At 42.3% G+C, this 27,575-nt stretch overlaps 1 protein-coding gene across 2 annotated transcripts in view; it reads right to left on the reverse strand.

Annotated features, from left to right (window-relative positions):
* Nucleotides 1-12,338: 12,338 nt before the first annotated feature.
* Nucleotides 12,339-27,575, reverse strand: part of TFRC (transferrin receptor) — a 32,719-nt gene continuing 17,482 nt past the window's right edge. For both annotated transcript variants that reach the window (XM_034957961.3, XM_003806407.5), the window contains exons 11-19: nt 27,206-27,325; nt 25,747-25,832; nt 25,475-25,538; nt 23,085-23,152; nt 21,479-21,537; nt 21,189-21,270; nt 18,124-18,345; nt 16,463-16,603; nt 12,339-15,236 (exon numbers count right to left, since the gene is read on the reverse strand). In XM_034957961.3, the coding sequence (XP_034813852.1) occupies nt 14,994-15,236; nt 16,463-16,603; nt 18,124-18,345; nt 21,189-21,270; nt 21,479-21,537; nt 23,085-23,152; nt 25,475-25,538; nt 25,747-25,832; nt 27,206-27,325 (1,085 nt within the window). In that variant the 3' untranslated portion in view covers nt 12,339-14,993. The remainder of the gene's footprint in view (nt 15,237-16,462; nt 16,604-18,123; nt 18,346-21,188; nt 21,271-21,478; nt 21,538-23,084; nt 23,153-25,474; nt 25,539-25,746; nt 25,833-27,205; nt 27,326-27,575) is intronic.

The raw sequence follows: 27,575 nt of genomic DNA on the forward strand, positions 1-27,575 counted from the left end.
TTTTAAGAAATTCACCATTGTATATGATATTAGCTGTGGGTTTTTCAGATATAACCTTTATTATTTTGAAGGATTCCCTTCCATTCCTAGTTTATTGACTGCTTTATCATGAAAGTGTGTTGGACTTTGTCAAATACTTTTTCTGTATCAATTGAGATGATCATTTGGGGTTTTCCCCTTCATTCTATTAATGTGGTGCATCACCTTGGTTGATTTTCCTATGTTGACCCATCCTTGCATTTACAGACTAAACCTCACTTAGTCACAGTATATCATTATTTTGATAAGCTGCTAAATTTGGTTTGCTAGTATTAAACATTTTGCATCAATATTCATAATGGCGGACGGGCATAGTGGCTCACGCCTGTAATCCCAGCACTTTGGGATTCCGAGGCGGGTGGGTCACGAGGTCAGGAGTTCGAGACCAGCCTGGCTAACACGGTGAAACCCCATCTCTACTAAAAATACAAAAATTAGCTGGGTATGGTGGTGCGCGCCTGTAATCCCAGCTACTGGGGAGGGTGAGGCAGGAGAATCGCTTGAACCCGGCAGGGGGAGGTTGCAGTGAGCCGAGATCGTGCCACTGCACTCCAGCCTGGGCGACAGAGCGAGACTGTCTCAAAAAAAAAAAAAAGAAGAATTCATCAGTGAAACCATCTGGTGAAGAAAAGGCCAGGTCTTACTGATTCAACCTTAGTAGTTCAGAGTCTATTCAGATGTTCTACTGCTTTATGAGTCATTTCTGGTATATCGTGTATTTCTAGGAATATGTGCATCTAATCTAGGTTATCCAATTTGTTGTATACAACTGTTTATGCTATTCTTTTATAAACCTTTTACTTTCTGTTAAATTGGTAATAATGTCTCCAATTTCATTTCTGATTTTAGTAAACTGAATCTTCTCTCTTTTTTTCTGAATCCACCTGGTTAAAAGTTTGTCAATTTTGTTGATGTTTTCAAAGAAAAACTTTGGTTTCATTGATTTTCTCTGTTTTTCTATTCTCTACTTCATTTATCTCATCTCTGGTTCTTTATGATTTCCTTTCTTCTAGCTTTCAGTTTAATTTGCTCTTCTCTTTCTAGTTCTCTGAGGTGTACAGTTAGGTTGTCAATTTCAGATCTTTCTTCTCTTTTTAATATAATTATTATTTGTCAATTATGCCTCATAAGAAGAAAAGAATTCTGAGTAAAAAATAAAATGATACAGAATTTGTCAGCTACATAAAAAATAAAACACAGCCATATTTTATTTACAAAAGAAACATTTTAAGTATGTAGACATACATAGTCTAAAACTGAAAGGATGAAAATAGATCATGCAAATATTAACCAAGGGAAAAATTATATGGCTATATTAATATTGGACAAAGTAGATCTAAAGTAGAATTACAAGATATAAAGATATGCATTTCAAAGTAATAAAAAGATCAATTCCATAGGCAGCTCATAAATTGGTAAATATCTAAAAGCATGAATTTCAGTTATGTAAAGCTTACAGAACTATAAACTGTGGTTTATAGCTTATAACTATAGAAGTAATATACAAGTCCGGTGGGGCGCAGTGGCTCACGCCTGAAATCCCAGCACTTTGGGAGGCCGAGATGGGTGGATCACGAGGTCAACAGATCAAGACCATCCTGGCCAACATGGTGAAACCCCGTGTCTACTAAAAAATACAAAAATTAGCTGGGTGTGGTGGTGTGTGTCTGTGGTCCCAGATACTCGGGAAGTTGAGGCAGGAGAATCACTTGAACCCAGGAGGCAGAGGTTGCAGTGAGCTGAGATCACGCCACTGCACTCCAGCCTGGCGACAGAGTGAGACTCCATCTCAAAAAAAAAAAAAAAATTAGTAGAAGAAGAAGTAATAATACAAGTCTGCAATCATAGGGGACACTAATCCACTGTTTGCAGTATTTTTCTTTCATGTATAGATTTACAACTATAAATTTCCCTCTTAATGCTGCTTTTGTTGCATCTCATAAGTTTTGGTAGGTATATTTTCTTCTTCATTTATTTATCTTAAGGTATTATCTAATTTCTCTTGTGATTCTTTGTTAGCTCATTTGTATTTAAGAGTGTTAATTTCCAGCCGGGTGCAGTAGTTCATGCCTGTAATCCCAATGCTTTGGGCGGTCGAGGCGGGCAGATCACAAGGTCAGGAGTTCAAGATCAGCCTGGCCAACATGGTGAAACCGTCTCTACTAAAAATACAAAAATTAGCTGGGCATGGTGGCACACGTCTGTAATCCCAGCTACTCAGGAGGCTGAGGCAGGAGAATCGCTTGAACCTGGGAGGCAGAGGTTGCAGTCAGCCGAGATCGTGCCATTGCACTCCAGCCTGGGCGACAGAGCAAGACTCCATCTCAAAAAAAAAAAAAAAAAAAAAGAGTGTTAATTTCCATATATGTGTGAATTTTCAAGTTTTCATTGTTATTCATTTCTAGTTTCATTCCATTGTGATTGGAAAAAATGCTTTGTCTGATTTCAGTCTGTTAAAATGTATTAAAACTTGTTTTTGGCCAGGTGCCAAAACAAGTTTGTGTCAAATCTTTTATCACTGTATAATGCCCTTTTTTGTATTTTGTAATCATTTTAAAGTCTATTTTATCGATAATAATACAGCCACTCAGCCCTCTTTTAATTACTATTTGGTAAAATACCTTTCTTCATCATTCTACTTCCAACATTATGTCCTTACATCTAGAGTGAATCTCTTGTTGACAACATATAGATGGATCTTGTTTTTTTTTTTTAAATCCAATCTGCCAATCCCAGCCTTTTCATAGGAGAGTTTAATTCAGTTACATTTAATATTAGTGATAAAACGATATTTTCTTTTGCCATTTATGCATTTGTTTTTGTATGTCTTACATTTTAAAAATTCCTCAATACCTTCGTTACTGCCTTTTTGTATTTTTTTAAGTGTACTTTTTAAACTCCTGTCTTCATTCCATTTCTGTACATTTTTGAATTATTAACGGTTAACATGGGGGCTACAATTCACATCTTAAATGTATAACAACCTAGTTTTGTTTTGTTTTGTTTTGTTTTGAGACAGGGTCTCACTCTGTCGCCCAGGCTGGAGTGCAGTAGAGCAATCTCGGCTCACCGCAGCCTCCACCTCCTGGGTTCAAGTGATTCTCCTGCCTCAGCCTCCCAAGTAGCTGGGATTACAGGCATCCACCACCACACCCAGCTAATTTTTGTATTTTTAGTAAAGACAGCGTTTCACCGTGTTGGGCAGGCTGGCCTCTAATACTGGCCTCAAGTGATCCACCTGCCTCGGCCACCCAAAGTGCTGGGATTACAGGCATGAGCCACCACACCCAGCCTTAAATTTGTAACACCCTAGTTTGAATAATACCAGCTTAGATCCAATAGTATATACTATGCTCCTATAAATCTGTCTTTCCCTCTTTATATGTTATTGTCACAGATTACTTCTTTATACATTGTGTACTGATTAACATTTGTGCATTTGCCTATTATATAAGAAAAAGAGAAAAGCCACAAGGAATGCCGAAAGTACAATAATACTGGCTTTTATATTTATCCACATAGTTCCCTTTACCACTGCTCTGTCTTTTGGTCTCATGGCTTGAGTCGCTGTCCAGTGTCCTTTCATTTCAGCCTTATACCACTTAGCGTTTCTTGCAGATCGGTTATACTGGTAATGAGCTCCCTGAGCTGTTGTTCATCTGGAAATGTCTTTATTTTCTCCTTCATTGTTGAAGAACAGCTTTGGCAGATATAGAATTCTTGGTTGCCAGTTTTTTTCTTTCAGAACTTCATGTCATCCCCATTGCCTCTGGCCTCCATGGTTTCCAAAGAGAAGCAGCTGGTAATCTTACCCAGGCCCTCTTGAATGTGGCTGGTAATCATCTTACCAAGGCTCCTCTTCTATGTGATGTGATGTGTCAGTTCTCTTTTGCTGCTTTCAAAATTCTCCTATTCTTCCTTTGGGTTTTGATAACTTGATTATATGTCTCAGTGTGCATTTATTTGAGTATATCCTACCTGAAGTTCACTGAGCTTCTTAGATGTGTGTATTCATGGTTTTCCTCAGACTTGGAAAGTTTTAACCATCATTTCTTCAAATGTTTTTTCTTCCCGTTTATCTCTGCCTTCTTCTGGGACTTTTATAATATACATGTTGGCATGTTTAATGGTATCCCACAGGGACCTCAGGCTCTGTTGTTTATTTTTCTTCATTCTTTTTCCACTCTGCTCTTCAGATTGGATAGTTCATTGTTTTAGAGACAGAGTCTCACCCTGTTGCCCAGGCTAGAGGACAGTGGTGTGATCATAGCTCACTCTAATCCCCAACTCCTGGCTCAGGCAATCCTCCCACCTCCACATTCCAAGTAGCTGGGACTATAGTACCTGCCACCACACCTGGCTAATTTAAAAGAAGAATTTTTTTTTTTTTTTTTTTACAGATGGGATCTTGCCATCTTGCCCAGGTCTCAATTGATCCTCCTGCCCCAACCTCCCAAAGAACAGAGATTACAGGTGTAAACCACTGCACCTGCCAGACTGGGGAGTTTTAATTTTCTTATATTACAGTTTACTGATCCTTTCTTCTGCCTGCTCAAATGTGAACCCCTAGATTGATTTTCTTTTCTTTTCTTTTCTTTTTTTTTTTTTTTTTTTTTTGAGACAGAGTCTCATTCGTCACTCAGGCTGGAGTGCAGTGGCACAAACATGGCTCACTGTAGCCTTGACTTGACAGGCTCAAGCGATTCTCCCACCTCCTCAGCCCCCTGAGTAGCTGAGACTATAAGTACGTGCCACCACACCCAGCTAATTTTTGTGTTTTTTGTAGAGCTGGGGTATTGCCGTGTTGCCCAGGCTGGTCTCAAATTCCTGAGCTGAAGTGATCCACGTGCCTCAGCCTCCCAAAGTGCTGAGATTATAGGCATGAGCCACCATGCCCCACCCTATAGCAACGTTTTTATTTCAGTTATTTTATTTTTCAGCTCCAGATTTTCTATTTGGTTGCTTGTAATAATTTCTGTCTCTTTATTGATATTCTCATTGGTTCGTGTATAGTTTTCTGGATTTCCTTTATTTTTTTTCCATAGTTTCCTTTAGCTCATTGACATATTTAACACAGTTGATTTAACATCTTGGACGCATAATTCCAGTGTCTGGGCTTCCTCAGGGGCTAATTTCTGTCAAATTGGTTTCTCCCCCTCTCCGTGTGTAGGCTACACATTCTTGTTTCTCTGTTTTGTAATTTCCTCATTGAGAACTGGAAATATTTGAACACTGTGTTGCAGTAACTCTGGAGATCTAATTCTCTCAGTCCTCAGGGGTTGCAGAACCTTGTTTATTGAGTGTTGGAGCCATCCATTGTGACTTTTCCGAACTATTTTTTGCGAAGCATGCCTTGTTATGTGTGGTCACTAAGGTTTTTGTTCTATTACCTCAGCAGTCACCTTCCCCAGTCAAAAGCAGCAATCAGCCATCAAAATACAGAATCCTGAGGTTTGGAAGACAAGGTTCTTATTGCCCACCCCGGCTTCCGGAAGCCACCCCAGGAATGGAGACCACCCTTCTCTCAGCTGCCTGCTGTGGGGCTGGGAAGTGGGGATTTGAGGCACTACCGACAAAGCCAAAAATTGGGTTCTCTCCTGGATGTTGCACATGTTCAACTAGACTCCAGTTCCACAATAATGACTCGGAACAGTTCCTGACAACGCAATGGTCGTTAAGTGGAAAGATGGCTTCCTGGCACTTCCTAATATACCACCATCTATGACATCACTCCATTTCTTTTCATTGCCAAAGCATATTCCCTTGTGTGCTTACATCATATTCCCTTGTGTGCTTACATCGTATTCCCTTGTGTGCTTACATCGTATTCCCATGTGTGCTTACATCGTATTCCCTTGTGTGCTTACATCGTATTCCCTTGTGTGCTTACATCGTATTCCCATGTGTGCTTACATCGTATTCCCTTGTGTGCTTACATCGTATTCCCTTGTGTGCTTACATCGTATTCCCTTGTGTGCTTACATCATATTTTGTTTATTTGTTCATCTGGTGATAGACTTTTGGGCTGTTTCCAATTTGAGGCTATTATAAATAATGCTGCTATGAACATTCCCGTATACATTTTTATGTGGACATGTTTTCATTTATCTTGGATATATACATACACATGGAATTGCCAGATATACTGATTTTTTAATGTTAAACTACACTTGCACTCCTGTAATAAACTCTACTTGGTCATGATATACTATTGGATTCAATTTGCTCGTATTTTGTGAAGGATTTTTGCACATATATTCATGAAAATATTGGTCTGTAATTTTTGTTTTTATACTATCTTTGTTAGTTTTGGGCATGTTATGTTGGCTTCATAACAAGTTGGACAATTGTTCCTCCTCTATGTTCTAAAAAAGTTTGTGTAATTGAGTTGTGAGGTGGGGTTTCGCTCTTGTTGCCCAGGCTGGAGTGCAGTGGCGCAGTCTCAGCTCACCATAACCTCTGCCTCCCAGGTTCAAGCAATTCTCCTGCCTCAGCCTCTCAAGTAGCTGGGATAACAGGCACGCACCAGCAACGCCCAGGTAATTTTTGTATTTTTAGTAGACGTGCGGCTTCACCATGTTGGCCAGGCTGGTCTCGAACTCCTGACCTCAAGTGATCCACCCATCTTGGCCTCCCAAAGTGTTAGGATTACCGGCGTGAGCCGCTGCGCCCGGCGTCGTTACGGTTTTGAATTACACCTATGTACACCTGTCTTACTGAACACAGGAAAGAGATATTCATCACAAATCTATGATGGTCATTACATTTATTTCCTCAATCAATAAAAGAGAAATAACACGTAGGAAAGATGAGTTACTATTCCCGAGAAACAACCAATCAAGAACATATCGAATCCAAACTAATGATGTGAAATATTAGTTCTCATGTCAGGAATGTGATCCTGCTTTTACTTGAGTGAAATTAAAGTGTGGAAATTGGCCGGGTGCGGTGGCTCACACCTGTAATACCAGCACTTTGGGAGGGTGAGCCAGGCGGATCACCTGAGGCTGGGAGCTCGAGACCAGCCTGGCCAATATGGTGAAACCCCGTCTTTACTAAAAATACAAAAATTAGCCAGGAATGGTGGCGGATGCCCGTAATCCCAGCTACTCAGGAGGCTGAGGCAGGAGAATCGCTTGAGCCCAGGAGGTGGAGGTTGCAGTGAGCCACCTCTGTACTCCAGCCTGGGTGAGGGAGTGAGATGCTCTCTCCAAAAAAAAAAAAAAAAAAAAAAAAAAAGGAACAAAAAGTGTTAAATTTGAGGTCAAGGAGAAGAAAGTGGACCACAATTTTATATAGGTAATATTTTTGTGATGGAAGTAAAATAGACATGCAGATTTAAAAATAATAATTGTATATATGGGTCTACTCAGATGTCCTGATTTTACGTTAATTTTGGTAATTTGAATATATCAATAAATTCGTCTACTTATATTTAAGTTGTCAAATTTGGGGACATAAAGTTGTTCAGAGAGCTAGACGCAGTGACTCACACCTAGAATCCCAGCAACTCGAGGCTGAGGTGGGAGGATCACTTGAGGCCAGGAGTTCAAGACCAGCTTGGGCAACATAGCAAGAGCTTGTCTTTAAAAAAAAAAAAAAAAAAATTAAGGCCGCTACCGCCGGCCTGTGCCCGCCTGTGTGGCGCGGGCCTGGAGGAGCCGTCGTGGGCTCGGGTGGAGGCCGCTCCTGTGGAGGGTCGTCCTGGCTCACAGCCGCCATCATGCTAGCGCTCATCTGCCGCCTGCCGGACGGTCCCCTTCGCTCGTCTGGAAGGAGATGGAGCTGATGCTCGTGGGCTGCAGTACTCGGGCAAGGCCACCTTCGTCACTGCCATCACGTCAGGTGAATTCAGCGGAGATATGACGGCCACAGTGGGCTTCAACACGAGGAAAGTAACTAAAGGTCATGTCACAATAAAGATCCGGGACCGGCCGGGCGGTGGCTCACGCTTGTAATCCCAGCACTTTGGGAGGCCGAGGCGGGTGGATCGCCTGAGGTCAGGAGTTCGAGACCAGCCTGGGCAACACGGTGAAAGCCCCATCTCTACTAAAAATACAAAAAATTAGCTGGGCGTGGTAGCGGGTGCCTGTAATCCCAGCTACTCGGAGGCTGAGGGAGAAGAATCGCTTGAACCCGGGAGGCGGAGCTTGCAGTGAGCCGAGATCGCGCCACTGCACTCCAGCCCGTGTGACAGCGACGAGTCAAGGCTATTGTTTACAGGATAGATGCTGCAGATCGTAAGAAGATAGAAGCTTCCCGAAACGAGCTACATAATCTTCAACAAGAGCAAAACTCCAAGTCAAAAACAAAAAAAAATTGAGACTTGTTTTACCACCCAATGTATTAGTCCATTCTCACATTGCTTTAAAGAACTACCTGAGACTGGGTAATTCATAAAGAAAAGAGGTTTAATTGGCTCATGGTTCCGCCGGCTACACGGGAAGCCTGACTGGGGAGGCCTCAGGAACTGCGCCATCATGGCAGAAGGCAGAGGGGAAGCAGGCGCATCCCACACGGCTGGAGGAGGAGGAGGACAGCAAAGGCGCTGCGCACTCTGCAACTACCCGATCTCGTGGGATCTACCATGACAGCAGCAAGGGGGCATTCCGCCCCCGTGATCCAACCACCTCCCACCAGGCCCCCTCCTCCAACACTGGGGATTACGATTTGAACTAAGATTTGGGCAGGGACACAAATCCAAACCGTATCACCCAGTATATGGTCTATCTTGCTGAATATACCACATATACCTAAAAAAAGTATATTTTGCAGTTGTTGAATGTGGCGTTCTACAAATGTCAATTAGATTGAGGTGGCTGATACAGTGGTTCAAATAATTTGTCCTGATTTTTTTGGTCTAGTTTCTCTATTTACTGCTAAGAAATCGGTGTTAAAATCTATTTTAATGGCAGAATTTTCATTTTTTTCATGTATTTTAAGGTGCATACGTATTTATAAGTCTGCTATCTTCCTGAATGGCTCTCTTTACAATTATAAAATATTCCTATCTTTACGGTACTATCTGTTCAAAGTCTATTTAATCTTATATTTATATAACCATTCCAGTCATAGTATGCTAGTGTACATATTGTATTTTTTCCCCTTTCAATTCATCTGTCTTTAAAGTTTCTTATAGGCAGCATATAAATGGGCCTTGATTGTTTTTTAATCATCAGTCTTGATTAGAATGTTAACATGTCAATAATGTAATTATTGATATGGCTGGACTCAGCATGCCACTTTACCAGTTTTTTTGTTTGTTCCTCTTTTGGTTCCTGCCAATTCTTTCCCTTTTGAGGTCACTTCTCCAAGTTTTACTCCCCTCCACTGTTTGCCTACCTTTGTTTACATCTCAGGTTTGGGAGAGTTTTCCCCCCGTCTTACTGAGCTTCTGGCTGTAAGCAGCAGGAGGGATAGGTTGTAGGAGGCTTATGTGGTGACCGTGGAACCAGAGCCCCCATATATGCTTTTAGGAAGATCTGGTATAGAATTCTCATTTATGCACAGACAACTTTGAAAATGTACATAAGAAATCGGTAAATGGCCAGGCCCAGTGGCTCACACCTGTAATCCCAGCACTTTGGGAGGCTGAGGCAGGTGTATTACTTCAGTCCAGGAGTTTGAGACCAGCCTGGGTAACAAGGCAAAACCCCATCTCTCAAAAAATACAAAAATTAGCTTAGTCGGGCATGGTGTCGCCTGTCTGTAGTCCCAGCTACTCTCAGGAGGCTTAGGTAGGATAGCTGGAATCCAGGAGGTGGAGGTTGCAGCAAGCTGAAATCATGCCACTGCAATCCAGCCTGGGTGACAGAGCGAGACCATCTCAAAAGAAAAAAAGAAAAATTGGTAATTGTGGAGATTTAGAGGGATGACAACTCTGGAGACTAAGAGGAAAATACTTTTTAATACAGACTTTTCTGCACTTTGACCGTATGTGAATATTTTCAAAAAAGGCATTAAAAATTATACGAAGCTGGCCAGGTGCGGTGGCTCACGCCTTTAATCCCAGCACTTTGGGAAGCCAAGGCGGGTGGATCACCTGAGGTCAGGAGTTCGAGACCAGCCTGGCCAACATGGCGAAACCCCATCTCTACTAAAAATACAAAAATTAGCCGAGCATGGTGGCATGCACCTGTAATCTCAGCTACTGGGGAGGCTGAGGCAGGAGAATCGCTTGAACCTGGAAGGCAGAGGTTGCAGTGAGCTGAGATCACGCCATTGCACTCCAGCCTGGGCAACAAGAATGAGACTCCATTTCAGAAAAAAAAAAAGAAAAGAAAATTATACAAAGCTGTCCATTTGGGGCGGATTAAGCATGAGGCAGCTTAAAGGGCAAATGCAGCAAACTGCAAAGGCTTTATTTAACTCAGCACCTAAACCTGTTGACAGCCACAAGGAAGACATTGGTATCTGATATTGAATTCTAGGCAAAGCTGTCTTGCAGATAACCAGGTGTTTTACAAATATTTGTTTAGGACAGCTTCCTAACCTTCTTTCACATAGGCAGTTTCTCCTGTAGAATACAGCAGTTTAATAATCATCTTGCTTCTCAAGGGTATGAATGTGGCTAATTTGGACACGGGAAAGCTGGGGCATAGGTGAGGCAATTAGGCTTCCAATTCTAGGGGCCACAATTTTTGTGGCCATACTTAAGAATCCTGGCTGGCACTCATAGCAATGAGATTCAATTGTGTAATGGATTTTTTGGTAACCACACGGTAGAAGGCCAAAATAAGAAAACTCTCAACAATTACGCCTTTTGCTATAGAGCTGGTGTCCACTAACCATGTGGCTACTGAGCACCTGAAATGTGGCTAGCCAAAACTGAGATGTGCGTTGCTTGAAGTACAAGGGAGTTTGAAGACACGGTATGGAGCACACCTGTAATCCCAGCCTCTCAGGAGGCTGAGGCCCAAGAATTGCTTGAACTTGGGAGGTGGAGGTTGCAGTGAGCTGAGATCGCACCACTACACTCCAGCCTAGGCGATGGAGCGAGACTGTCTCGGGGAAAAAAAAGAAAAAAAAAAAAAAAAGGAGGCAGAGCGTGGTGGTGGCTCACACCTGTAATCACACACTTTGGGAGGCCGAGGTGGGCAGATCACTTGAAGTCAGGAGTTCAAGATCAGCCTAGCCAACATGGTGAAACCCCATCTCTACTAAAAATACAAAAATTAACCAGGCATGGTGGCCCACACTTGTAATCCCGGTTGCTCAGGAGGCTGAGGCAGGAGAATCACTTGAACCCAGGAGGTGGGGGTTGCGGGGAGCCGAGATAGCGCCACTGCACTCCAGCCTGGACGACAGCAAAGATTCTGTCTCAAAAATAAATAAAATTACATATGTGGTATATGGTGACAATATATTGTATATTTAGAAATTGCCAATAGAGGCTGGGCATGGTGGCTCACGCCTGTAATCCCAACACTTTGGGAGGCTGAGGCAGGCGGATCACCTGAGATCAGGAGTTCAAGACTAGCCCGGCCAACACGGTGAAACCCCATGTCTACTAGAAATATGAAAATTAGCTAGGTGTGGTGGCAGACACCTGTAATCCCAGCTACTAGGAGGCTGAGGTAGGAGAATTGCCTGAGGTGGAGGCTGCGGTGGGCTGAGATCACCCACTTAGAAGACAGCAGCAATCATGTACCTTGGTATTTACCTAAAGAGCTGAAGACCTATGTTCACAGAAAAGATATACACACAGGTGCTTATCAGTTTATTCATAACTGCCAAAACTTAGAAGCAAGATTACTTAGTAAGTAGGTGAGCTAGATAAACTATGGTAACTGCAGACAACAGAATATTGTTCTGTGCTAAAAAGAAATGAGGTATCATGTCATGAAGACATGGAGGAAACAAATGTTATTGCTTAGTGAGAGGCCAATCTGAAAAGGCTATATTCTGATTCCAACTGTATGACATTCTGGAAAAGGTAAAATTATGGATATAGTAAGATCTGTGGTTACCAGGGCCTTATAGAAGAGATGGATGAATGGGCAGAGCACAAGATTTACAGCAATAAAAACTATTCTGTAAGCTACTAGAATGATATTACATATTTGTCAAAAACCGTAGAACAAACCCTAACGTAAACAGTAGACTAATGATGCTGACGGTGCTAATGGTGCACCCGTGTAGGCTGCCCATTGTAACAAATATGCCGCTCTGGCGCAAGCTGTTGACAGTCATGGAGGATGTGTAAGTGGCAGAAACAGTGGATGTGTGGGAATTCTGTTTAATTTTGCTATGAGCCTAAAACTGCTCTTTTTAAAAAATTTATCTAAAGAAATGACAACTCAGTGTTTAAGTATTTTATTAAATCAGACAAGGAATCTCCACACTGTTGCACATAACAGCTTTTATACAATGATAAGGACATATCATTTGTTTACAAAGAAAGTCTAAAATTTCAAGAACATTCAAAGAGCTAACACAGTAAAGGTCATGCAAGTTCTAGAATAGTGAATCATGACAGAACTCATTCATCTTATCCTTTACCTCCAAAAGGCCCATCTCCTTAACGAGAAGACATCTCAAGACCAGGAGCTTGTCACTAGTCTGATATTTCATTCAGGAATATTGAGCCTGTTAGCACGTACTGGCTTGACAGGAAGTAACTCAACCCTAACTGTAGAAAAGGGTTTTCTGAAGAGACTCACTGCTGCAAAATGCATGCCCTGTATTCATACTGTGTTATACGATGAACATGCCACATGCTTTCATTTAAGTACGTGTGCGTAACACCCGAACCAGGAATCTCAGCTATGACCTTTTCACTTAGCTACGCTAAATGTCAGTCCAAGATAAAAGAGGAGATTAAAGATAAAACTGAAGATTAAAGAGACTGTGAGTAGTGACACATTCAAGTGAGGCTGTAAATCTAGGTAAGTGACACTAAGAACCTGAAGAGACCCTATGAACTTTTTCCTAGGAGGCCGTTTCCAACTGCCCTATGACAAACAGCTGATCATCACGTTTATAATGATGGTTCACTCACGGAGCTTCGAACTTATTCATACCTACATTTAATTGATCACCACGAATGGGTAGGCAGACGTGTCAGACCTTCAGGGGACTCTCCTTCCCCACACCCCCCAAACCTTCTATACAAAGTCCCCCTGCTTTAAGTCAAAAGGTCAATTCTGGATTAAAACTTGTCCGCACTAAGTTTATAGGAGGTAACATGCAAATAATGTGATAAAGTTAAAATGACTTGTCAATAGCAAACATTATAAATGTATGCTACTATCTCATTAAGTAGAGGACCTGGAGAAACCATAAAGGTAACAAAAACCCAAGCTAAATTTCAAATTTTGTAGTAATTTCATTTTACAGTGGTTGAATTTACCCACCAAATGCTTAATGACCACAAAATGTTTCTGCAACTAAAACTAAAAGATAGGGAATTATAGGAGTTGGGATACATGTTAGATACTAACGATCTTCAAGCTTTGAAGATGTCATTGCATGAAGAAAATTATGGGAAACACTGTTCCCGATAATTACTTACACCCTTAGTGTAACATATGGAGATCACTGTCTCCGATACAGACACTGTGGTAGGTAAAAACTACCTTGTTCTTTATACATTATGGAAGACACTGCTCCCGATAATGTGTTAGGATTGTGACAAAGGTACTGGAAATTTTGCAAAATGGGAATTAGAGTTACACCTTGGATAAACTGAGCTATAAAATTTTGCAGGAGTACTACCACAGCCTTTAAGTGACATTTATTTATAACTTGGTCACAATTCATTGCATTTAGGAAAACTAGCATTCTTATCTGGTCAGCGCTCGCTTCTTAGCAAACCCTAATTAAATTTAATTCATCTCTAAATCTTAGCTTCAACTTTATTCAATTACATTTGGCTGACGGCTGTTTCTAAAACCCTTAAGTGTTGACCATAAATGCAAAACTTCCAGTATCTGTTGGGTTTTATTAGCAGATGCTGCTTTTATTTAAAAAAAACCGACAGTATAACTGTCATAATTATGGAAGGCACTGCTTCCGATAATTATATTCTATAAAAAAAACACCATTTATAGTGAACTCTGTCACTGATAAATAAACAATAAATATCTCAGTGCCAAAAGGACAGAAAGCTCTCCCCTAAGATTAACACTTTGGCCAAAATTTGGCAGCATATTATTCTTTAAAGTCTGACAAACTGAGTCTGCAACTAAACACCTGAAACTGGTTCTCGTTCAATGTGCTTTGGAAGAAACAAAAATAACAAAGAACTAAATGGAGGCTTATGGGGGAAGGGACAGAGGAAAAGAAAATATACTAAGTCTTTGGCTTCTGGTCCCCTTTTCATAAATGACACTGAGGTTAACATATTAAGGCCTTATTCCTGCAATCAACAGTTGAACCTCATTTTATCCAGCAGAAGGACCTCCATTTCAGACCTCATTGGCAAGAAAACAAGCCCATCTCTTCTGAAAGTTAACTGTTTCTTTCAGGAATGAGGAAACCAGCTACATTCCTTATGGAAAGGCTTAGATCTCATTTGGAGAAGGTCTTTCAACCTGGTATCTCCTATTTAGCATCAAATGAAGTTGGAGGATCACTCAAAGTAAGCGACCACTTACAACCTTCAGCAGAGACCAGCCCTTAGGATTCAGAGAGATCATTCACATAACTGGTTTCTGACATTTTCATTAACAACAACAGGAAAGAGGCAGTTCCCATTACAAAGCACTTAAAATTCTAGAGATAGGGGAATATTCCATCATGGACATTTTTTAAGTGGTTATTCACTTTAACTTGAAGTACAGGTTATCTACCCTGTATTAAAAGCTGCTGCCTAAAGACATCTAGTAGTACCAAGATGATGGGATGGAATTTTAACATCAGGTTTTGTAGCCCTACTGAAAATTTAGCACGATCAGCACAAGTCTAGAAACCAGACTACCCTGCTGTTCTCATGGAAGCTATGGGTATCACATTTAAAACTCATTGTCAATGTCCCAAACGTCACCAGAGAGGGCATTTGCAGCTCCCTGAATAGTCCAAGTAGCTAGAGCCAACTGGTTTCTGAACAGCGTTTCATTAAAAGCACCGTTATTTTGTTTACGCAGTTTCAAGTTCTCCAGTAAAGCTGGCAGCGTGTGAGAGCCGGAGCCCCAGAAGACATGTCGGAAAGGAGACTCTTTTGGAGATACGTAGGGAGAGAGGAAGTGATACTCCACCTACGAAAACAATACACAAGGCAATTTACACAGCCCTGTGACTTTTGTAGTAAAACAACGGTTCACTTCAAATGTAAAATGTCCCAAATTTAAGAATGCTGATCAGACTTTTTTTTTTTTTTTTTTGGACACAGAGTTTCGCTCTTGTTGCCCAGACTGGAGTGCAACAGCGCGATCTCGGCTCACCGGTACCCTCCACCTCCCGAGTTCAAGCAATTCATGCTGGGATTACAGGTGTGAGCCACCGTGCCCGGCTTTTTGTTGTTGTTGAGACAGAATTTCGCTCTTGTTGCCCAGGCTGGAGTACAATGGCGCGATCTCAGCTCACTGCAACCTCCACCTCCCGGGTTCAAGTAATTCTCCTGCCTCAGCCTCCTGAGCAGCTGGAATTACAGGCATGCACCACCACGCCCAGCTAATTTTTGTATTTTTAGTAGAGATGAGGTTTCTCCATGTTGGTCAGGCTGGTCTTGAACTCCCGACCTCAGGTGATCCGCTTGCCTCGGCCTCCCAAAGTACTGGAATTACAGGCATGAGCCACTGTACCCAGCCAGCTGATCAGACTTTCTATAGCAGAGTAAGGAAAAAAGAATGCTGAGAACCAGGCTAATGCTAATCTTCTAAGGTTAACATTCTAAAGGAGGCTGGGCACAGCGGCTCACGCCTGTAATACCAGCACTTTGGGAGGCCAAGGCAGGTGGATCACTTGAGGTTGGGGGTTCGAGACCGGCCTGGCTAACATGGTGAAACTCCGTTTCTACTAAAAATACAAAAAATGAGCTGGGCGTGGTGTTGGGCACCTGTAATCACAGCAACTCGGGAGGCTAAGGCAGGAGAATCACTTGAACCCGGGAGGTGGAGGGTGCGGTGAGCCGAGCCCGTGCCATTGCACTCCAGCTTGGGCAACAGTGAAACTCTGTCTCAAAAAAAAAAATATTTTTTTTAAAGGAAACTGATTCATTTTACAAAGGAAAACTTTAAATGTGTTCAGATTCTTTTCCCCATTGGAGCATACATGGAAGTTTTACAGCAAGTCTCTTCCAAAAAGACTAGGTTTGACTAAGTTCTGAATTAGACAGCAGAAACAGAAAATGACAGCTAAACCATTAATGCTCCCTTCTTAAAGGAATTCTAGACTCCTAGAGTTTGTCCACTTTGCAGAAGTGTAAGATTTATCAGTTATTTTACACATACTTTAGTTCCTCCTTTCCCAAAAGTTCACTTACTCTCATGACACGATCATTGAGTTTCTTCATGACAAATCTGTCTGTTTTCTCAGCATTCCCGAAATCTGTTGTTAGTCTGGAAGTAGCACGGAAGAAGTCTCCACGAGCAGAATACAGCCACTGTAAACTCAGGCCCATTTCCTGAAACAGACATTATTCGCTATGAGAAGTTTTATTTCTAAGGACATTCTTTTGTATGCCTTTCTAATTTAACGTGCGTTAAGTAAGATTCTGATAAAAGGAACTCGCAGATAAGCTCAAGACTCCGAAAGCACCTTGCACAGGGGTTCCAAGCTCTATGGACTGTGATATACACTCACATTTGAGCCCAGCATGTAAGAAAACCATTCTCATTAAGAAATTGAACATAATTATATAATTCTATGCACTATATTGTTTCCAGTTCAATTCTCCTTTTGGGGGAAAATGTCCCTATAGGGGAAAACATTTTGGTTCAATGTACTTCAGGATTTAGTTATTTCCACCTGGTAAGTTCCATTTTCAACAGTTACAATTAGTTTCAAGAAAGACATAAGATGCCGGGCGTGGTGGCTCATGCCTGTGATCCCAGCACTTTGGGAGGCCGAGGTGGGTGGATCACCTGAGGTCAGGAGTTCAAGACCAGCCTGGCCAACATGGTAAAACCCCGGCTCTACTAAAAATACAAAAAATTAGCCGGGCGTGGTGGCCGGCACCTGTAGTCCCAGCTACTCGGGAGGCTTAGGCAGGAGAATGGCGTGAACCCGGGAGGCGCATCTTACAGTGAGCCGAGATCTCGCCACTGCACTTCAGCCTGGCCAACATGGTAAAACCCCGGCTCTACTAAAAACACAAAAACTATCTGGGCATGGTGGCACACGCCTGTAATCCCAGCTACCTGGGGAGCCGAGGCAGGAGAATCGCTTAAAGCTGGGAGGTGGAGGTTGCAGTGAGCCGAGATCATGTCATTGCATTCCAGCCTGGGGGACAAGAGCGAGACTTCATCTCTCAAAAAAAATAAAATAAAAATAAAAATAAAAAAGATATAAAAAGATTTGGTTGTCAGTGATTTACTTCAATTAAGAGATCTGTTAAAAATCAACTCCTAGTACCATAAAACAATCTGGAAGCTACTTTAATATTAGTTTTATTAATTTATTTAGAGACGGGATTTTGCTATGTTGCCTGGGCTGGACTCCAGCAATCCTCCTGCCTCAGCAGAAGTAGCTGGGGCTACGGGTATGCACCACCTCACCCTGCTTATCAGTTTCATTTAATAGAATATTTGACTTTTAGATGCGCAGATCACTACGAGATGGAATCCTGCTAGCTGTGCTGTCTTTCCAGCCGGGTCACGCCCGAGAGGCACACAGCCCAACTCCTTGCTGAGATCTTCATATTCCGTGTCCTACTGATGGGCTGCCTGGGAGACATGAGTGACAGAAAACCTGACACTGCTCTGGATTCTGAAACACCTGCTGAGCTCTGTCCTAGGTCTCTAATCCACAGCCTCCCGACTTCTCTCAAACAAGTTACCAATTCTACATACAATTATACTTCAGTTCACTTTAAAATGTACTATGGCTACAATCACCCTTCCAACAGGAACACACAGGAACACATCACATTTCAAAATACTTGACATTCAGCAAAATAAAAACGTAATTGGAATCAGTGCTCACCTTTATGTCTGCTCTGTATTGGTTCAGATCCCTCACAAATGAAAGCAGTTGGCTGTTGTACCTCTCATAGTCCAGGTTCAATTCAACATCATGGGTTAGTTTAATCACGAACTGACCAGCGACCTCTGCAGCTGCTCGTGCCACTTTGTTCAACTCAGGAATCCTCTCAATCAGTTCCTTATAGGTGTCCATGGTGGTACCCAAATAAGGATAATCTGTGTCCTGCAAGAAAATGCGAGGCTATGGTACTCACATGAGTTCTAAGAGCAAGAGCCTCACATTCTGGCTTCGCCATCGAGGTAACAGTGACTACAGTTCCACCCTTGCTTCTAACATATTCCTACCGCAATTTACCCCAATTTTATCTCATTATCTGCTGCTTTAAGTACATTCTTGCTACTTCTCTCAATCTAACCTACTCCTAGAGTGACTACTTTCTTCCAGGTCCTATAGAATCCCTGTTCTGTCGTATCATATGCCCTGAATAGACTTCTAGCCAAATTCCTTAAGGCTGTATGTTTTTCTCTCTGGGAAGTTTGGGCCTTTATCAATGAAAAAAGAGAAGATACATGAAACATACCTTGAGACGAGGCCTCTCTCTGTCACCCAGGCTGGAGTGCAGTGATGCAATCACGACTCCCCACAGCCTTGAGACAAGGTCTGTCTGTCACCCAGGCTAGAGTGCAGCAATGCAATCACGACTCCCCGCAGCCTTGAGACAAGGTCTCTGTCACCGAGGCTAGAGTGCAGCGATGCAATCATGACTCCCTGTAGCCTTGAGACGAGGTCTCTCTCTGTCACCCAGGCTGGAGTGCAGTGATGCAATCATGGCTCCCTCTAGCCTTGAGACGAGGTCACTCTGTCACCCAGGCTGGAGCGTGGTGATGCAATCATGGCTCCCCACAGCCTTAAGCTCCTAGCTCAAGTGACCCCCCTGCCTCAGCCTCCCAAGGAGTTGGGACTACAGCTGGCCACTGGGCCAGCTTAATTTTAAAAATTTTTTGTAGAGATATAGTCTAGGCACGTTACCCAGGCTGGTCTCACTCCTGGCCTCAAGTGATCTGCCCACCTCAGCCACCCAATGTGCCGGAATTACAGGTGTGAGTTACTGCACCCAGCCTGAGGAAAATACTGTTCAGCTGGACTGTCCAATAGACAGCCACTGCTCAATCACTCAAGAAATTCAGCCTTGGTTTTTTTGTTGTTGTTGTTAGACGATCTTGCTCTGTTGCCCAGGCTAGAGTGCAATGGCACGATCTCGGCTCACTGCAACCTCTGCCCCCCGGGTTCAAGCGATTCTTCCACCTCAGCCTCCTGAGCAGCTGGGATTATAGGCATGTGCTACCATGCCCAGCTAATTTTTTTGTATTTTTAGTAGAGATGGGGTTTAACCATGTTGGCCAGGCTGGTCTTGAACTCCTGACCTCAAGTGATCTACCCGCCTTGGCCTCCCAAATACTGGGATTACAGGTATGACCCACCACACTCGGCCAAGCCTCATTATTAAAACTCATAAAGAAGTTTTAGCAATAAACTCAAATGTTAATTAAGCTAATTGAGATTAACAAGTCTATGTTAAAACTGATAATGAAGGAACACGCAATAATTACATGTGTATAACTTTTTTTTTTGAGACAGGGTCTTGCTCTGTCACCCAAGCTGCAGTGCAGTGGCTCCATCTCAGCTCACTGCAACCTCTGCCTCCCAGGTTCAAGCGATTCTCCTGCCTCAGCCTCCTGAGTAGCTGGGGTTACAGGCACACGCCACTATGTCCGACTAATTTTTGTATTTTTAGCAGAGACGGGGTTTCACCATTTTGGTCAGGCTAGTCTCAAACTCCTGACTTCGTAATCCGCCTTCCTTGGCCTCCCAAAGTGCTGGGATTAAGGGAGGAGACCACCCCTCATATTGTCTTATGCCCAATTTCTGCCTCCAAAGAAAGAAGTAGTAAAAACTAAAAGGCAGAGGTGGACAGCCCAGCGCTGCTGCACCCTGGTCCTGGTTAAAGATCGAGCCCTGACCTAACCAGTTATGTTACCTATAGATTCCAGACATTGTATAGAAAAGCACTGTGAAAATCCCGTCCTGTTCTGTTCTAATTACCGGTGCATGCAACCCCCAGTCACGTACCCCCTGCTTGCCCAATTGATCACGACCCTCTCACGCAGACCCCCTTAGTTGTAAGCCCTTAAAAGGGTCAGGAATTGCTCACTCGGGGAGCTCAGTTTTTGGAGACGTGAGTCTTGCCAAAGCTCCCAGCCAAATAAAGCCCTTCCTTCTTTAACTCGGTGTCTGAGGGGATTTGTCTGCGGCTTGTCCTGCTACAGGATTACAGGCGTGAGCTACCACATCCAGCACAAGTGTATAACTTCTTAAAACATTTTAAGCACTGCAGTAAATTTGGTCTCAAAGTTGACACAAGAAGATCCATGGCCAGGTGTAGTAAGTAGCTCTTGCCTATAATCCAAACAGTTTGGAGGCTGAAGGGGGAGGACTGCTTGAGGCTGCAGTGAGCCATGATCGGGCCACTGCACCCCAGCCTGGGTGACAGAGCAAGTCACCATTGTCCAAAAAAAAAAAAAAAAAAACAAACAAAAAACAAAAAAAACCAACAACTAAGATATGTGCAAGTTGTCAAAATCAAAATGGAGTCACTAGTGTTAACAAAAATGCAACCCTGAAGAGAAGGGTCTCACCCTTGTATGTCTGATAACAAGGATTAAGGGTTTTTTTTTCCTTTTTACAAAAACTACAACCTTACACAAAGGCCACTGCAACCTTGCACCAAAAAACTTCTCTCGTGAGAAAATCTGCCTAGCAACTGCCTGTCAACCTTGGACTGGTGTCATCCTTGTTATTGATCTTGGTAGCCAAGAATAATTACCTCAAAGTAATTTTGTAATCCTCGTCATTTGTCCTTAAAAACTTGTTTTCCTTTACCCCTCTGAATATGTACATAGTTGACTATAGCACAGGCATTCCCATTGCAATGCCCTATTCCCAAATACAGGTCACTTCCTTTTAGAGAGCCTCTCTCCACCTGTCATTTAAATGAACAGACTTACCTCGCAAAAACAGAAAGAAACTGCTGGGATTCCAGAATATGCAAGGAAAGGGAAAGCAGCATTGTCTAAAGTGAGTTTCTCACTGCAAAGACAAAGAATGTGTCTTTAGAAAGTGTTCTAAAGAATAGACTGTTCTATCGTGCTAGTCCCCCCATCCAAAATAAATTCTTTAGCTGAATATCTTTAGGTGTAAGTAAGTTCAATGCAAGGACAGATTTAGATTCTACCTAATGTAGTAGGTAGAATCTCTGCTTTTCTATTAGTTTGTTCATTCACTTTTCTCAACTTACACTTTGCTGGCCCAGTTGCTGTCCTGATATAGAAATTGCCCAGTAACCGGATGCTTCACCTGTAAGATAAGAAATTATCATTAAAACTAACCTTTTGGAACTTATTTATTCAGGCTAGTCACTAACATGTTACTCTATAACAATTTGTAAATAAAAAACTTGTATTATATCTTTTTGAAATTATTTATGATAGTTAAAACAATCTCAACTTTAAGTTATTACTAACTAGGCTCATGTTGTCAGTTCCTTTAGTTATGGTGAGGAAAAAATGTTTTCTTCTTAATTAACATTTTAAAAGTGGGCCTAGGCCGGGTGGGGTAGTTCACACCTGCAATCCCAACACTTTGGGAGGCCGAGCTGGGAGGATCACTTGAGCCCAGAAGTTTGAGACTAGCCTGGGCAACACAGCAAGACTTTCTCTCTTAAAAAAAAAAAAAAAAGGAAAAAAAAATGAATAAAAGCTGGGTGCGGTGGCTCACACCTGTAATCCCAGCATTTTGGGAGGCCAAGGTCAAGAGATCATGAGGTCAAGGGATTGAGACCATCCTGGCCAACATGGTGAAACCCCGTCTCTACTAAAAATACAAAAATTAGCCAGGTGTGGTGGTGTGCACCTGTAGTCCCAGCTCCTCAGGAGGCTGAGGCAGGAGAATCGCTTGAACCCAGGAGGTGGAGGCTGCAGTGAGCCAAGATCGCACCATTGCACTCCAGCCTGAGTGCTGGAGGAAGACAGAGGAAGACTCCGTCTCAAAAACAAACAAACAAACAAACAAAACCATGGTGGCTTACGCACAATTGTAAAAGCCCTCTCTGGGCTTCACACTATGCCTATCTTGTTTCTGGTTTCTTCCTTCTAGTGCATCTTATGCCACCAACCTAACTGGCAAATTCATGATCACCTTGCTTGAGATCCTATAATCCCTAGTATCTCTTGGATCAAGGCCAATGTCTGCTATCTGACCTGTTTCTAACTTTACTCACTCCAATATACAGCCTCTAATCCCATTAGGCAAATATTTTCTTTTTTATTTATTTATTTATATATTTTTTAAATTATACTTTAAGTTTTAAGGTACATGTGCACATTGTGCAGGTTAGTTACATATGTATACATGTGCCATGCTGGTGCACTGCACCCACTAACTCGTCATCTAGCGTTAGGTATATCTCCCAATGCTATCCCTCTCCCCTCCCCCCACCCCACATAGGCAAATATTTTCTTTCACATGCTCTCCCTCATTCAAAACTATGGTAATTGTTTATTCAATGAATATTTCCTCCAGCCTTCTCAAAGTATAGTTCAAGTTGATTTAAGCCTTCCTTAGCATTGTGACTCTACAGACAATCCCCTGTGGGCCCCTGCACTACAGCTTAGGCCTCATGGCATTTTGTTATATATTCCTAAATAAACAACATATTCTTTAAGATTGGAGCCCTCATCTCATATGGTTCAATAGGCAAGTATCCCTTAAATAACGCTGCTATAAAATTTATTCTCAATTCCTATTTTTTGTTACTGACTACGGTTTACATATCAGTGTTTTTTATCTCAGGTTGATTCAACAAAAATTAAGTCATACATTTTTGTAATGAGGTATATACTCACATTTTGCATTGTTTTCTCAATAAGCGTATACAACAGTGGGCTGGCAGAAACCTTGAAGTTGCTGGTACCTGAAAATAAATTGTTTTATCATTGCCCCTTCTCCATTCCGGTAATTTTCAAACTGCTACTTCTACAACTATAAGTACTTGACAAATAAGACAGTAATCTAGATCAGTGGCCCTGTGCAACAACTATCCCATTCATCAAGTAAACAAAAGTAATTTTGGTATCAAGCTCTTTAGCAACTAAGCTAACTTGACTCAAGTGGGCTCGTACTACTCCTTGAGTTTGCATACTTTAATCCAAGTCACCTTTTTTAAAAATATCAGAGCAGTTAGGCCGGGCACGGTGGCTCACGCCTGTAATCCCAGGACTTTGGGAGGCCCAGACGGGTGGATCACAAGGTCAGGAGATCGAGACCATCTTGGCTGGCACAGTGAAACCCCGTCTCTACTAAAAATACAAAAAATTAGCCGGGTGTGGTGGCGGGCACCTGTAGTCCCAGCTACTCGGGAGGCTGAGGCAGGAGAATGGCATGAACCCGGGAGGCGGAGCTTGCAGTGAGCTGGGATGGCGCCACTGCACTCCAGCCTGGGTGACAAAGCGAGACTCCGTCTCAAAAAAAAAAAAAAAAAATCAGACCAGTTTTAGGTTCAGCAGCAAAACTAAGAGAAAGGTACCTAGAGGTCCCATAAATCCACTGCCCCCACACATGTGCAGCCTCCCCCATTAGCAATTTCATGTTTAACTTTCTGGTTCACCCAGGTTAGAGCTATACATAAGTATGCTTGCTATACTCAGCACATTTTGCGGCAAACATACAACAGGGAAATAACTAACCTAGAGAGGTTTAATTGTAACTCTTTCCTTTTTTCCCCCATGTAGACATTTCACTATTCTCAGCTCATCAGCTACATCTGCACTTTCTTTTTTACCCCATTCCTGTTGAATGTACAGCTGCACTTTAAATAACATTCAAACCCTTTTGTCAATTTTCTGCTGCCAGTGAACATTCAAACTCTTCTAGAAGTTTCATTATCCAATATTTCTATCAGTGATGCCACAACGTAACAGGATGTGAATTACTCTCTAAGTACCATTCTATATGGCATAGTTTAGTTTCTTCTCACCTCAATATAGTCCAGACTTATGGTCCTAAAACTTTAGTCCATCAGAATTACCTGTAATGCTTGTTAAAGTTTTTTGTTTATTTGTTTGGGTTTTTTTGCTTCAGGATACTTTGTCCTTAAGAAAATAATAGGTTTTTATTCCCCAAGGGTTGCCAAAAAAAAAGCCCAGTTTTTTTGTTTGTTTTTTTGAGATGGAGTCTCGCTCTGTCGCCCAGGCTGGAGGGCAATGGCGCCATCTTGGCTCACTGCAACCTCTGCCTCCCGGGTTCAAGTGATTCTCCTACCTCAGCCTCCTGAGTAGCTGGGATGACAGGTACTCGCCACCACACCCGGCTAATTTTGGTATTTTTAGTAGAGACGGGGTTTCACCATGTTGGCCAGGCTGGTCTCGAACTCCTGACCTCAGGTGATCCGCCTGCCTTGGCCTCCCAAGTGCTGGGATTACAGGCGTGCACCACTGCGCCCAGCCCAAAAAGCCCAGTTTTTAGACCAACACTCCCATTTCTGACTCAAAGGTCTGGGGTAGACATGACAGTTTGCATTCGTAACAGTTCCTAATGCTACTCATCTGGGGGCCACACACTGAGAACTACCCACTGCTCCAGACAAGCAATTGTGCTCACTGTGTAACTTGACAGACTATTTAAAGGAAGGTTAAGATATAGGCTGAGGGCAATGGCTCATGCCTGTAACCGCAGCATTTTGGGCAGCTGAAGTAGAATGCTTGAACTCAGGAGTTTGACACCAGCCTGGGCAACATGGCAAAACCCCATCTCTACAAAAAAAATTAGCCAGGTGGCTGAAGTGGGAGGATCACCTGAGCCCAGGAGGTCAAGGCTGCAGTGAGCCAAGATTGTGCCACTGCACTCTAGCCTGGGCAATACAGTGAGACCCTGTCTCAAAAAAAAAAAGCTTTCTTCCACTTCAAAGTAGTTTATCTGGCCAGGCACAGTGGCCCACATCTGTAATCCCAGGCCAAGGCAGGCAGATCGCCTGAGGTCAGGAGTTCGAGACCATCCTGGCCAACATAGTGAAGCCCGTCTCTACTAAAAATACAAAAAATTAGCTGGGTGTGGTAGTGAGCACCTGTAATCCCAGCTACTCAGGAGGCTAAGGCAGGAGAATCGCTTGAATCTGGGAGACAGAGGTTGCAGTGAGCCGAGATCGTGCCATTGCACTCCAGCCTGGGCGACAAGAGCAAAACTCCATCTCAAAAAAGTTTACCTGAATTCATAAACAGCTAATGAAAGGGATACTTACCAAGAACCGCTTTATCCAGATTAATGTAAGTGAAAGCCTTTAAATGCAGGGACGAAAGGTATCCCTAGAAGAGAAGGGAAAACACTAATAAGTATAAATCTGTTTATTTATCACATACAGTAGCATTAGGGATTCATTTTCAATTCTGGACTCTATTGAGACTAAACGCAAAGGCAAAAGTGGTAAAATCAAACCTATAAAAACATCACTTCTGGAGAACAGCCTAAGCCCACAAGCTCGTGTCCGATATGGGAATGGATGATAAAGAATACCTCTAGCCATTCAGTGGCACCAACCGATCCAAAGTCTCCAGCACTCCAACTGGCAAAGATAATGCTTCTGCTGGGCTGAAACCCATCTGAAAGAGAAGAAAGTTAGCTTTACCTTAGGAAAGGTTATACACAGACAAGGATGGAAGGTATCCCACTTAAGATGAATCAGAAGGTCTAATTCCAAGATAGCAGATTCCAAAATCTTTTTTTTCTGAGCCAAAAAAGAAAAAAAAATACTAACAAAATCTTTTTTTGAGACCCCAGGTAAAAGAATAAAAGAATAGGAATAATTTTTTTTTTAAAGTAACCTACAAAGAGCAAGATAGGAGATCTGCAAATAAGATTTTGAGTACATAGCAGGGGCCAGTAGTCACCCTTTCACAATTTCATTCTTGGAGTTCCTTAACTTCTGGACCCAGAGATCACTGAAAACAGTGTAAGCATGATGATGCACATCTTGAGAAAAATCTTCATAGAGGTAAATCCAAACATTGGATTTTTAAAAAATAATTCTAAAATAAAATAAAAATTCACAAATTTAAGTTACAAGAAGAGTTTGCAGAGAAACTACATTTGTGACAGCACCTTTTGAGGTTACATGTATCACGCTGCCCTCCATCCCTCCCACTTCCCTCACTGTATCTTTTTCTCCATTAATGTACTCTGTATTAAAGTTAAGCACTGCAGTTTGCCCTATGACCCAAAGATTCAAGAATGTGACGTGATTTTGAATGTGTGGGTGGGTAGGAGTGTGAAAGAGTGGAAAGTAGGACAGAAAGGCTCAAAAATAAACAAAAGAGGCAGGGCACGGTGGCTCACTAGCAGCATTTTGGGAGGCTGAGGCGGGTGAATCACTTGAGGTCAGGAGACCAGCCTGGCCAACATGGCGAAACCCTGTCTCTAGTAAAAATACAAAAATTAGCTGGGTGTGGTGGTGGGTGCCTGTAATCCCAGCTACTCAGGAGGCTGAGGCAGGAGAATTGCTTGAAGTCGGGAGGCAGAGGTTGCAGTGAGCTGAGTGAGATCACACCACTGCACTCCAGCCTGGGCAACAGAGTGAAACTCTGTCTCAAAAAATGAATAAATGAATAAACAGAACAAAATTTCAATAGCTGTTAGGCCTCAGTACATGAGTAGAGAGGTATGCTACTGCTTTCAAATAGATTGCTTAGGGACTATGATCCACCTTATCACTCTGGATCCACCACACTAAGCACTAGGGCTCAGTAACTCCGCTGTCTCAAAGAAACTGGTGATTTCTAGCACAGTTAAGACACTTTATGGAAAGCTGTTTCAAAGGAAAAGGCAGCTACAACAAAAGACAATCTGCCTTGTATTTAAGAACTAGAGTCTAGCATGAGAACCACAGGAATGCAGGCAAAGTGAGCAAAGCACAGTATAACATCTAGAACTGTATGCAGTGCACCAATATTCAAAGGAATCAAAATTTGTACTCTACCTTTTAAGACCATATCTGAGAACATCTGGGCAAGTTTCAATAGGAGAGCTGTGCCTACACCGGATTTTGCAGCTCCAGGGCCCCATGCATCTCTCTGGGCCCCAACTACAACATAGTGATCTTTAAAAAAGAAAAAAGAGGAAGAAAGAACTTATATAATCAGCTTCTAAACTTTTCTAGAATTAGCACATCAGTAGAAAGGTAAAAGCACAGTATATGTATTAAGGATAAAAGAGCCTTACTTCAAATCTGACTAAAAACTCTGGGAATTAAAAATTCACATGAGAATATTAATTTCACCTTACTAGTAGAGCTACTTTTTTCCTACACTACTAATTAAATTTACTGACTACTTAAGTCCAAGGACTTA

The sequence above is a fragment of the Pan paniscus genome, chromosome 2, assembly GCF_029289425.2.
Source record: "Pan paniscus chromosome 2, NHGRI_mPanPan1-v2.0_pri, whole genome shotgun sequence".
In the NCBI taxonomy this organism is placed as follows: domain Eukaryota; kingdom Metazoa; phylum Chordata; class Mammalia; order Primates; family Hominidae; genus Pan; species Pan paniscus.